The sequence below is a fragment of the Pyxicephalus adspersus genome, chromosome 5 (assembly GCF_032062135.1).
Source record: "Pyxicephalus adspersus chromosome 5, UCB_Pads_2.0, whole genome shotgun sequence".
Taxonomy (NCBI): Eukaryota; Metazoa; Chordata; class Amphibia; order Anura; family Pyxicephalidae; genus Pyxicephalus; species Pyxicephalus adspersus.
In genome coordinates, this window is record NC_092862.1 from 19,285,115 (window position 1) to 19,299,191 (window position 14,077).

Consider the following 14,077-nt stretch of genomic DNA (forward strand, 5'->3'; position numbering starts at 1 on the left):
TGTTTGACACTGGATGGACTGAAAGACATGTAAACCAGCAAATGGATGGAAGGGGGGTGGAAAGTGCAGGAGGTGTGATTATCAAACTAAGGCATACTGACAACCCAAGCAGATTGACAACTGGTTTTCATATTTTCAATTATAATGATATTGCCAAATAATAAAATGACCTAAAAGTATACTGTTCTATAAATCATTATTCTTCAAACTAGTAAAAAGTGATACTACTAAAATTATACATAATGTTCCTTTTCATATCCATAACCTAATCAGGAATTGTTATAGTAGCAATATGGCATTTATAACTTTTATTTATATAAAACTTTTGTGTGGACTCATCTTTATTTAGCTGGTCTGTCTTCCATATAAAAAACTTTAATAGTAACCTGATCTGCGCATGTAATTTTTCCGATTTAGACTTTTTTATACCCACTAATCACACATAATATCAATAGATTATCCGGTATTGTAGAAAAACTGATACAAACCTAACTTTTTTTGAACAAAAACATTACAAAAAAATTCAAACAAATACAAGTAAAAACTACAGAAAGAGCATAGACAACAATGATAACAAAATAAGTTTTAGTAATAATAGTATTATAATTAAAAGAAACAAATAATATTAGTCTCATGTACTAAAAACCTACCTGGGACAGTGTATAAAGGTATTTTAGTATGTAATTTCCCTCAGGTTAAACAGTTTACTTAATAATATTAATAATATTAAAATAAAAACTGTTCAGCAGAGCTTACAATCTAAATCTTGTTAGAATGCAACGTGCAGGAACAGGTTCCAGCCACCTGGCCTTAGTGTGAATGTGAGAACATCCATAATCATTAACAGCAGCCTGTGAATCCTTTGTAAAATACATACTATCTGTAGCATCTCACAGCTCAGGGTAAGAAGCTTTTCTCACCAAGAACCTTCTAAATGTCCTTTGTTAAAAGGTCTCACAACTGAAAAGTCATTTCAACTTACATGATTCACACTCAGGATTAGTGTATAAAAGTCTGGGAAACACTAAGGATCGATTGGGTGCCCTACCAGGGTCTATGTGAAATATTCTGATACCGAGAAATAAAGTCAGACTTTCTATGTACATAGTATGACTCAAACACAAGTAATGCCATTGGTTCTTTCAATTACTTTGTTCTAGCCAAGTCCACTTTCCATCTCGACTGCAGAGAATGGGTAAATGTAAACTTTGACTACACCGGCATTAAACTTACACATATATATATATATATATATATATATATATATATATATATATCAGTCCATACTGACAAACTAGTAGCCCTTCTCTACCCTATGCAACTTTGTGCTTTGTTGTTTTGGGTATCAAGTATCAAGTGTTGCCATGTGGGATAGGGGATTAACAAAGAAACTAAAGTGGTTAAAAACAGAGTATTTAGCATACTTTATTTAGTTTCATACAAAAAGTTGTAGGAACTATTATAGACCTTTGAACACTATCTGGCCAAAAAAGTCACACACTCTGACAGATTCAGGACGCGAGTGTACGCGCGCACTCGAGCCCCCGGACCGCGGTAATCCGCGATCGCTGGTCGCGCGTATTATCGCGCTTCCCGCGATCGCGGATTTCAATGATGAATCAGGGGCAATGTCTCAACATTTATTTCTATTCCGAGTTGCATTCATTTTTTTTACCAATTTGTATTATTGATGTGTAAAGTCTTCTCCAATACATCCCAAAAATTCTCAATAGGGTTAAAGTGGATTGTGCTGGCCAATACATGTGTTAAAATAATGTCTCATACTCATTGATTAATTGATTGAGGGCCATTGATTATTGAGAGGAATATGACTTAATATAGAAGCTATAAATTAAAAAAAAAAATAGAAGGAAAGAGATTGAAAACGAGATTGGATGAGCCGATAGATAGATAGATAGATAGATAGATAGATAGATAGATAGATAGATAGAACATAATGAATACAAATCTTGATATGTGTTTTTTTTTTATTATGCATTTAGTCACTAAATAGGATATTTTTTCAATTCAGCTGAATTCCACAGTACTTAGTAAATTAATAGTTATAATAAAGGAATTTAATGGGCCACCCTGGTTTGATTATGTACCCCATGGGTGGGCCCTTAAACTGCTGGGCTCACAGGTAGGTCATTGTTTGAGTTATACTGGCAATCATTTTACCCAGAAGAATGCCAGATTAGGATAACTAAATAGGTGAGTCTACCAGAAGCAAGTTTTCAACTCAACACATTAATGGGATCATGCTCATTTAGCTAATTATATTTTATATCATTGAAAACTATTAAAAAAACTAACAATTTCTATAAGAGCCCCTTTCACAACACCTAAAAGTGTACAATGCACCCTGATATGTGCAGTTTCTAAAATTAGTATTTTGCAGACATGTATTTTATCTATCTCAAGTGAATATTACAATGTATGATTTATAAACATATGTCTATGTACATTACCCAGAACCCTTAGCTGCATACTGTCTCTTAACATGTATATTATCTGTATCTAAAAGCAGAGTTGCATGTTGCGATTTCCACCTATTCCATGCAGTCAGAGCTGAGTGCTGCAGGAAAGGCTTAGGCATCCAGTAATAGCGCTTTATTGTACTGTAGTTACGCTCACATATTCATAATTGAACAGCTCAGCCAGTCGGAACCGCACATTTACAAATTTACATTCCAATATTTTCACAAGGAAAATGCTTAACGTGACCCAGAGCGACTTAGCCAGCAAACAGCTTCAAGACACAGCATGTATGGACGTACCTAAAGAGCTCTCTCCTCCATTGATAACAAAGTAAGGATAAATAAAAAGCAAGATATAGAGGTTTAATGTATTAAAACTATAAACATCAACTGCTTCTCTACTTTTCTAGGACAAAACAAGTTCACTTTACTGGTGGTCTGACCAGCTGTACACCTTTTTTGTTAACCCAGTCCATTTTTGAGTAGCAAGATCTTATTTTTATCTTCCTCTGCTTGTTGTGCTTTTCTGACCAATTAGATATTTTTCTCTTTCCCATGATAAGGACAAATATCTTCTAAAACACTATCATGAACTGTTCCTATTCCTCCACTCTTGCTGCTCTTGTCCATGCAAGTCCAAGAGGACTAGGGATTGCAAAAGTTGAAGACAGAAGACCTTTACAACCTTGGACAGAAACAGCAAGCTAAAAAGTTACACCACGTATAGACTTCGAAGTACTGACACCTCTCCTTCGTGGCTCTAAGTTGCCTTAACTACAATGAATTTGGCATTCCACAATGATGGACAATTACAGCAGATGCAGATACATAGCATCCAGGATGCAAGTAATGAACAGGCTACATTGCCATGCTGCCTGAATTCAATCTGTTGGGCTTACAGTCAAGTATGGCCATTGTAGGGTTCTAAACCATTTGTGTAATATCTGTGACTTTATTGGACTACCAGCCTTGACAAAATTTCCAAATTGGGGGGATGCCGTATTTAACAGGTATACCGGTTTTCCTCTTTAATCACCTATTTAGAACATAAATATATTATAGATATTAAAACTAATAAATACAAACAATGTACAGTAATGGGAGGAACTGGCAGAATAACATCCAATGATACAAAAAGTTGCAGCACCACATATAAGAGATTTATGCATGAATAGAAATGAACATAAGCATCAATGGCAACAGTTTCAGTAGGTGTTTCTCAACCTCTTTAACACGAAGGAACTCCTTAAAATAACATTCAGATCCCCCTACTATAATTTGTATATCCATATCTTACACTACATTAGTGGTCAGTATGAGGAATGCCTTCTACATTCCTGGCCATTAGGAAGACCACCACCCTTTCAGATAGCCAAAAAGGTCATTGGTGTCAAATCAACTGACCTGAGAGTTACAAACTGCTCATTGCTCAAGGAACCTCCAGCAACCTCTGAAGGAACCCTAGGGCTCCTTGGAACGCTGTATGAGAAACACTAATGTAAGTGCTATTACACTTTACTTACAGTAATGCACATAATCAACTAGTCCAGTAATTTTACAGAATTGTGGTTGCTCGATTTTAACCCTAAAACATATCACCTGTGTACAGTATTCTATCCTCCTGCTACCTGCCGGTGGGGTGAACCAGAGGACCATGTTGACATGGCTTCAACATATGGGAGCTCCTTATGTGTTTGATCATTTTTACCCATGATATGTACTTACAGTAATATTTAGTAATAGAGTAGTATTTACCAAAACATCTAATCATTCTACATCATGAAAAAGTTTGCTGATGATTGGTTTGCAGTTGAATTCACTTTATATTTCGGAGCAATAGGATCTTTTTTTTGAACTGGTGATTGGTAATGAACCAGCCAAGGCCAAAGTCTAAGGCCTTGGTTTGAGAGATTTATTCCTGCAACTGTTGCAATTAACACTTATGTCTATTCTTATCTATATTATACTATATAGTTTTTGATTTAAAAATGGTATATATATATATATATATATATATATAGATAGATATATTGAAATTTGGCATTAACACTGTACAAAAATCAACTGAGTAGAAAGTGTTTTATCAGAGCCACATACCAAAGTGTTGTTATCATTGTTAAAATCCATCTTGCCAGCAAAGGGCCCCCACGTCGTTCCAACTGGAAGCTGCTGTCGGCTGTGAATCCTCCGCTCTCCATCCTTCTGGAACGCTTCCAGCTCTCCTACAGACACAGAAAACGAGATGCTGAATACTCTTTCTTGACAACAGTCACATCTCTCTGTTTGTTTTACAGGCCCGACACAATCTGAAATGACTTACAGTTGTCAAAATAAGTGACTGCAGACTTGCATGAAAATAAAATGAGGTGATTTATTTTTGTTACGCAGATGAGAACCTCATTTTCCAAGTAATTAGTTATCCGTTATTACCTTATATAGATTTCTTTGGGTCACAGACAAGGAATACGCCAAATTATGTTACAAAAATCAAAGCCTTTTTGATGGTTCTCTTGGATACCATAATGTGAGTTATCTTGCCAGCAAGTTTTATTCTTTCAAAATATTACTAGTATAGTTTTAGTCCACCTGGTGCAGTAATAAATATATATATAAAAGCAGAGATGGGGAGGTTGGCCAAAGTTGGCTTAGTCAATAAAACAGCAATTTCAGAAAACTAAAACTAAAATATAATGTTTATTTTTATATAAAATTGTTAAAAACAATCTAATATGAGAACCCTAATGTCTTTTAAACATATAACTAAACCTGCTATTAGGATGCCTCTAAATGGGGTAAAGTAACATATTTAAAACCATTATAGATGGTATTGCTGGTATTTGCACTCACTTAGTATAAGCCCCATAGTCAAAGGTCATTACTCATTCATACTACTCATTTTGCATCATTTATTTTACTACTTTCTCAGGACAAGGAAGTAATTAGTAAGTATGTATGCAAAAACGTCCAGCAGACGGGGGTATCATAGAGGAACCATAGGTCAAGGATCAGAAGATTGAGAAAAAGGGAAGGCACCTAGATGGCAGTTAGTTCCCAAGGCCATTTCTGGGGTTAACATATAAATAGTTTTTAACAAAGACATAGTCCATTTATTTGGTGTCCATTTAGAAGTATTGTAAGAATGCCTTGGTGTGTTCTCGCTCAAATATTCTACTCTAAACCAGTTTTTTGCCCAAAAATCAATTATTCCCCCTCTTGCTTCTCAAACAGCATAGTAAAGCCAGGCTGCTCATTGCAGAGTCAAGCTAGTGGCTGGAAGTTGTGGTTAAATATGGAAATAAAGAAATTATTTTTATTTTTGAAATTATTTATTATATATCAGTGTCAGTGCTATTTATATACTGCATTTAGGAGAAAAGAGGAACATGTTGGAAACAGCAAATGGAGCAAATTTTATGAAGGTTCGTCTATGTTTATATCCTTGGAGAATCAAAATAATCACTTTTTATATAAAATTGTTAAAAACAATCTAATATGAGAACCCTAATGTCTTTTAAACATATAACTAAACCTGCTATTAGGATGCCTCTAAATGGGGTAAAGTAACATATTTAAAACCATTATAGATGGTATTGCTGGTATTTGCACTCACTTAGTATAAGCCCCATAGTCAAAGGTCATTACTCATTCATACTACTCATTTTGCATCATTTATTTTACTACTTTCTCAGGACAAGGAAGTAATTAGTAAGTATGTATGCAAAAACGTCCAGCAGACGGGGGTATCATAGAGGAACCATAGGTCAAGGATCAGAAGATTGAGAAAAAGGGAAGGCACCTAGATGGCAGTTAGTTCCCAAGGCCATTTCTGGGGTTAACATATAAATAGTTTTTAACAAAGACATAGTCCATTTATTTGGTGTCCATTTAGAAGTATTGTAAGAATGCCTTGGTGTGTTCTCGCTCAAATATTCTACTCTAAACCAGTTTTTTGCCCAAAAATCAATTATTCCCCCTCTTGCTTCTCAAATAGCATAGTAAAGCCAGGCTGCTCATTGCAGAGTCAAGCTAGTGGCTGGAAGTTGTGGTTAAATATGGAAATAAAGAAATTATTTTTATTTTTGAAATTATTTATTATATATCAGTGTCAGTGCTATTTATATACTGCATTTAGGAGAAAAGAGGAACATGTTGGAAACAGCAAATGGAGCAAATTTTATGAAGGTTCGTCTATGTTTATATCCTTGGAGAATCAAAATAATCACTTTGAATGATATCTAAATAGAGTAGGTTTGGGGACCTCCTGCCTACTGTGTCCTACTGAGAAGGTTTCCTTTGTATCCTGTAGGCACAGCAGGAGGAAACAGGTAGGACATTTCTCCAAAAGTGAAGAAAATGTATTTCTGGTTGATATTGATATTTCTGTTGGTTCTGGTAGATGTCACGAGAGCAAATGTCCCCTTTAGAAGAGCTGTCCTCTATTTCTAGTCTGGTCATCGCTTAAATGTTTAGTTATTCATTCAGGTTCAGTCCCTGCAACAGTGGTCAACAGGACAAATAACGAAAGCAAATCTCTCTCAAGGGTCACAGACTGAAATAAAACTCTGACAGCGCATATAATTCCTCACCACTAAAAAATCAAATACCTAAAAAACTTTTACACACTACACAATATTGCCTTGAATTAACCAAAATTGTATTTTGATTTAGAAGCTCTTTAAATGTTCTTATTTCAGAGTTAATGTAAGTTAATCACAGCCATGGTAGTCAGGAAATTTGCTGCCTCTTTTAGAATTACAGCACAGAAAGCAAAGTAAATTAATACAAATAATAAAGGAGCAGAGACGTGATAAGATGAAGGTTGACATCACTCAGAACTCAGCATTATCTCCGTTCTCGTCTGCTTGTTCCTCAGCTACATGTAAGCAAATGCGATCTGATCTCCGAAACGTCCAAACTTGCATGTGTGATTCTGTTCAGTTTATAATCTGGAATGGCTGAGTTTATACTTCATGGCTTCTCTTGTCTAATTATCCCAGTGATTATCAGTTTATGTCAACAGGGGAGCAATCACCATATTGCCCTGCATTCTTGTACAATGACTCCATGTGATGGATAAGTTTTAAGTGTCTTTGGAAGATGTAAGCAAAAGCATGAGGTTGTTCAACAATGCAAATGATATACATTCATGTTTTCTGGTAAGGAGATATAAACAAAATAGTTACTATGAACATGAGAGTTACTAGAGCAATGAGATTGATTTGCTAAAAGAATTTTTTTCTGTTCACTTACCAAAGTGAATTATCTCCTTGCAAAGGAAATTTCACTTTCACGGCTTATTAAATGAGATGAATCTCATTTTAACCATCCAAACATGTGCAAAGATGTTTTTTAGTTTTTCTTGCATTTGATTGGGAATTATTTGCAAAGTGAACTAGCACGTTCACTAAGTTAAGTGATTTATTCTTTGTAAGGTGGCAATTCACCTTGGTAAGTGAACAGCTTAAATTCCTTATATGCTTGTATAGTTGTCTTAGAAAAACATGTATAGCATTTCCCACTGCAACCAACCATGGGAATCGTCAGGACTGACAAGATCCATACTAGCTACTGACCAATTTTCTCATTATTATATACTGGGACAGGAGCCATGACCATTCTGGCATAGAAGATAACATTTGAACAGAATGTATATTTCTATGGAAATAAATACATTGCATTGTTTCAAGGCATCCTGGAAAATTTAAATTTGCATATAGACAGCAAAAAGAGGAATACTAATAACAGCGCCAACAGGGTAAATAAAGGGGCATATTTTCCTCTAAAACTGTACCTAAAATTTATTGTTGGCTACATAAGAAGGAGGAACTATACTCAGCTAGCCTCTATTTATGCAAGAGCTCAATCATCAGTGACAATCTTGATTGGCTGCACTGAGATTGATGAATTCCTGTGCATACTGCAAAGCCTGTACAACAGACTGATAAATAAAGCTTGGCACTCTGAACCAATCAGGCACAGCTGCAGTGCACATGTTCTAAAAATGTTGACAATTCAACAATTGGACAGTTGGAACACTGTCCAATCAAAATGCTGGGGACTTGTTCTTTAGTTGTATTGTTGTTGGAGTGTAACGTGAGGGCCTGGTTCTACTGGTAAGCAATGAAGCCTAAATCAAAAGACTGATGACACAGAATTACAAAGCCTTTTGCAGATAAAACACTTCCTATGCATTTATTTCTTCTGTGTAATTAACAACTTGCCAAAAGATAAGCTTTAACATAAACCCACTCCTAATATGTTACTGGCCATTTAATAAGCTCACCACTCACATATGTCTCTCTGTATTTGTAAGAGTATATTAGAGCTAGCTCACACCTATCCATAAGGATACAGATTTGTCAGCGTGAACCGCTGCTGCAGACTCCATAAAAGCCAGACGGTTTATTTTTAAAGTGCAACTTCCAAATCCTGCGGTGTTGAGATTCAAATCTCTGCACTGTCTCAGCATTCTGAAGTCAAACACACAGAAGTAATGCAGCAAGCTCTGTGATCTTCATCTTACAAGGTCACAGCATGATCACACAAGGTCAATGTGTCATTTCGGAGGAAGAAGAAGGAAGAGAGACACTGCTGTGCTACAATTCCAAACCATAAAACGGAATGTTACAGGATGAATGACAAATAAGAAATGTGGGAAAGGCAGATAGTTTATACACATAAAATCATACATCAGATACAGGCATACAGGTACAGAGTTTGCAAAGCAGAAAAGAGTAACAGTTCAAAGTAGTTATTGGTGTACATAAAATTGTGCCAAGCTGGTTATAGATTTAAGATAGAGGTAGACATGAGTGTAGATAACACACTGAAATGTCTATTTTTGTTGCAGGTTGATGCACATGTGTTGGAATTCTTCAAGCACCCAATCATCAGACTTCTCTTGGAGGAACAAGAATAATCGACCAGAAAAATCTAACCTGACTAACCAAAAATATTGGTTGGTTTCTGCTTACCCATCTGAAGTCATATCTATCATTATAAAATATGACAGGCCAGTGATACACAATCATTCATACAAATAATTGCAAAGCTTGTGGCTGGTTTAATTTCTTAGTTATAAGGAAGCTCATGAGAGATAACAAGAACTGACATTTAGAGATGAGAAAACCAACTAGCATGAACCAAAATTTGACCCAAATTAGCCTGATCCATTGGATGCAAATAGCCACAAATTTGTAGATGGTGCCAAAGAAAAAAATACTTTTTTCTTACTTCCTAATCACCCCGGCATATTTTTTCTGTGCATCAATGCATGCCCTTCCAATTATCCATCATGACTGCTCCTTCCCACACCCAGACAGGCAGGGTTATGTTAGCAAACACATTTTCTATAGTATAGCACTGCAAGGATACACCAATCACACCAGCACTGGGTACTTCTTGGTCTGCTCAGTGCCAACAGTGCCAAAAGTGACAGTACACTGGTGAAAGCTGACACACTGTGCCATATTATCATTATCACCATTTACAGTCACATTCAGCGTATTTTCTCACTGTCATTGTATTCTTCCAGCAAACAGTATTTATAATTTTTCCCTACAGTGTACATGTGTAGATACAGTGTCATTGGGCTTGATTTACTAAAGCTCTCTAAGACCGGAGAAGATAGATTATCATGGTAGAACCTGGGTTATTCAGCAAGTCTGGAATGGATTTCTTAAAAATCATAAGCTATAAATTTGCAAATGTTTTTAATCCTGAACCAGATCCATACAAGATTTGCTGGATCATTAAGTTGTCCAATGATCAGAAATCCATGATAAATGGGACAAAGAATGGCGGCATATAGGTTTTGAAGTCCAGATGGCAGGGATTTCTGATTGGGCAGATCTCAGTCAGATTGGGAGCTCAATGGATTTCAAGCAGGTGAACAAATATTTTCTCTAATTACAGCATGTTTAAGGGGATAAAAGATGGAGAAATAATCTTGTATTTGAGGTACTAAATATATATTTTTTACATTTTTTTCCCAACCTCCAGTTTAATACGTAGAATATTATTTACAACCATAGATTTCCAGAAGCTGAAGCAATTATCTTTTAATAGTATTTAGGTCTTCAAAACATGTTTATTGTTAGATCTTTACATGTATCCAAGAACATTAAACTAGTCCCCGGGATTTCTGATAAAAGACCAGATTTCTCTATCATTCTCACTTCAGAGAATGCACGTATCCTGAACACATTTTGTATGATCATGGACTACTCCAAGAAAAATGCACGGAAAGAGTAAATAATAAATAAAGCCTGGAAAATAATCTTTTTTTACTTCCTTCTCGCTATATTCAAGTTACCAACCTCTATAGAAAAAACCCCACAGCTATAAGATTCAGACTGATGCTTTTACGTATAAAAAAGCAACAAGGTCTGTGGACATGACATATTTATCTGATAGGAGCAGAATCGTGAAAATCTTTGAAAACCTTTATAAAATATAATTCAGTTTTCTCTTCTGTCACTGACATTTTTCATTTGAAAAGGGTTCAGACTCCATCAAACAGTGACTTCTTATCTCTACCTGTGGATTTACAAGCGGCCTCTCTTTAAATGGATTAAGAACTACAAACTTTGGAGCAGATAGGCAGCAGATACACAAATACCAAAGTAAATTTAAAGTAGGGGAACATATAGCAAAATAAACAAGCTGTTTTCTTTAAAGTGTCTCTGAGCAATAAATCCTGAGAATTCAAGAGTTTTTGGTTAGATCCTATCCAAAAATAAAACCTTTAGTTGTTAGCTATAAAAGAATGACCATACCACTAAATGAAGTTATTGTCCCTTACATATTAATTGGGCACAACACAAGTCAATGGATTATGACACAGGATAGAACACATATTCTCAACTAGGGTTCTGTGGAACTCCAGGGTATCTCCAGAGCTTGCTAAAGGTTCAAAGCCATGTAGAGGGACTATATTCATGATTAATAGGGTTGTCCAAGGGTGGCATTTTAGCCATTGTAAGAAAATTGTCAAGTCAAGAAACTTTAATCCCCCAAAAATTGGTTTTAGCAGGAGTTCCCTGAGACCTGAACATGTTTTTAAGGATTCTCCAGGGTTAAAATATTTGGGAAAGGCTGAGTTGGAATATTCTTTCTAAAACACGGAACATTAGGTAAGTGGCAACATTCACAGATTAACTATGTATAAGTGGAGCTGTTTTGCTTATCACATTATATTTTTTGTTGTCAATTTAGTCCCGGGATGTAGACATCTTTGCTCCACTTCACTCCGCTCCAATACAAAGCTGAGGCACATAAAAATATTTGAGAAGAGCGTTAATGATGTTTGAGTGACAAACCCGAATTGAACAGACAGGAAATTAAAGTCAGATTTCTTTAACTCCACAATCAAAAAGGGCTGAAGTCAATGGTTCAATTATCAAAGTGTCTCCAGACTTACATAAGAGAATCCCTTGAAAAAACATGCAGGTTTTTAGGCATTATTGACTATTTCCACAGCTCACAGCACATTAATGTGGTGGTCAGTAGGAAGAAAGCTTTTTACTTAGCTGGTCAGTCGGAAGAATGTGAACTCAATAGCCAAACATATCAAAAAACATAATTGGTATCAGGTAAACTGACCTGAGAGTCACAAACTGCTAATTGCTCAAGGAACCCCTAGCAACCTCTGCAGAAAACCTAGGATTCAAGGAAACCTTGGTTGAGAAACACTGCATTATAGCCAGCCAGCTAGCATTTTTAGAAGAGCTCAAGAATATCAGCAGCTCTTAAAAAATGCTCTTTTTTTATAACCTATAGATTTTTCAGTTAAAGATGCAAACAGTTCAAGATTTAAAAAACCTTTACGAAGAACAGATGAGAAGTATCCACTAGACTAATTAATTAGTGGTCAAAGATAGCTCTGCTAGTATTGCAGCCTGCTTATCTTTTTATGTTGATATTGCATACTTTACAGCAAGTGATTAATCAAACACTTATGATAGCTTTAAAAAAAAAAAAAAAAAAAAAAGGAAGTAACTCGACCACAAAGGATCATTGTTATCAGGGTGGAACCAGGACAAATAGTCAGTTTTGACAAAAAAAAAAAAGAAAAAACACACTAGCTATATTGGTGTACAAGAGTGGGTAAACCAATTCATAAATAATGTTTATGAGTATAGTGAATGCACAGCCCTGTGGGATAAATTTTTTTAGTTTGCAAATGTCACTATTATAAAGGGTTGAGTAAAGCTGGGCTGGCATTTAAAATCCACATCCCAAAAAAGATGTGCTTATTGCAGCACAGAGCAATGGTAAGCAGTGGATTTCTGTGCATTATCGCTGAAATTCTCTGGGTGATCAACAACCAAGCTCACTAAATGAAGGTGATATGCATTTTTTATTATCTCAAGGCACTGGTGGGAACAAAAAGGCTAAGGCCCTGGTGGATGTCCAGTTCACGTTGTGAACATGTTCATGTTCCTTTGGTAAACCAGTGAGATAGCACAATGGTCAAAGCTGTGTACCTACCTCTGACTTCAAAATGGCCAATATACATATAAGTAGTTACTGTGACTTGTATGTGTATACAATACAAAATGTAGAATCTTCTCTATTTGAAATGTAAATCTTATTAATACAAATCAAAGGTAAAGAAATGGCAAAACTACTACCTCTTCTGGGCCTTCATTTTAAATGCATGTCATATGCCCCTTTACTAGGAGAACATCTATTAATGGAAGTCCTTGATACCTAAAGGAAGCTAAAAATCAAAAGCTTCTAACCAGTTAGAAATGCAGGCAATCTAAGCTGAAAATACCTATAGCAGGTCGACCAAACGCCAGGGTATACTAAATGGGGAAGCTTTGTGACTTTCTGCAAATGCTGGAAATAGCTGGTCCCTTCCTGACTCATCGTAATGATAGGCCAACATTAATATGAAGGCATGGGGAGGGGGGCAGGAGGAATCTACCAAGCTACAACACAACTTGAAATTGGGGTTCAGATTCAACAAGTACTTGAAATTGCTGGTATGTGCAGGCAGCTCCAATAAATCTTTGTAAGCTCAATTAGATAATAGAATATAATTATGGATGGAACATAATATAAAATAATTAGAATTAATATTACTTATACAACTACATATTACTTATACTTGTATGTACTCCCATAATGTAATTTGAACTAAAAAACAAAGCTGGATTTGTTGTTGGGTCTATGGGTGGGTCTGTTTGTTTAAACCTTTTGTTTTTGTAACAGCTACTAGATACTGAGATACACAAAGACTACTTTTAGCAGGTGGCACAATGGATTAGTATAGGTATGGACACTTTAGCCTGCATGATGGGTAAGCAAGGCTGGTATCATTTGGAAGGTGGTGGAGTCATGATTATTTTATTGTATTTCAAGAATATTTAAAAAATGTCCTACAGACTTAGTCTATCAGATCATATTGCCAGTTACCAATATGTCATGAACTAGCCTGAATCACAGACCGTATCTAAAAGAAACAATTGCAAATCTACATGTCAACCGTTTATTATTTTATAAGTGACTCACATTTATTATATTGTATGACTAATTATAGATTACAGAAGATGAGAAGTTATGTGACCCTGAACTACTTTTCAAGAGCT

At 35.7% G+C, this 14,077-nt stretch overlaps 1 protein-coding gene across 3 annotated transcripts in view; it reads right to left on the reverse strand.

Annotated features, from left to right (window-relative positions):
- ZFPM2 (zinc finger protein, FOG family member 2) overlaps positions 1-14,077 on the reverse strand; it is a 257,195-nt gene that overhangs the window by 140,242 nt on the left and 102,876 nt on the right. For all 3 annotated transcript variants that reach the window (XM_072410744.1, XM_072410745.1, XM_072410743.1), the window contains one exon: positions 4,578-4,702. In XM_072410744.1, the coding sequence (XP_072266845.1) occupies positions 4,578-4,702 (125 nt within the window). The remainder of the gene's footprint in view (positions 1-4,577; positions 4,703-14,077) is intronic.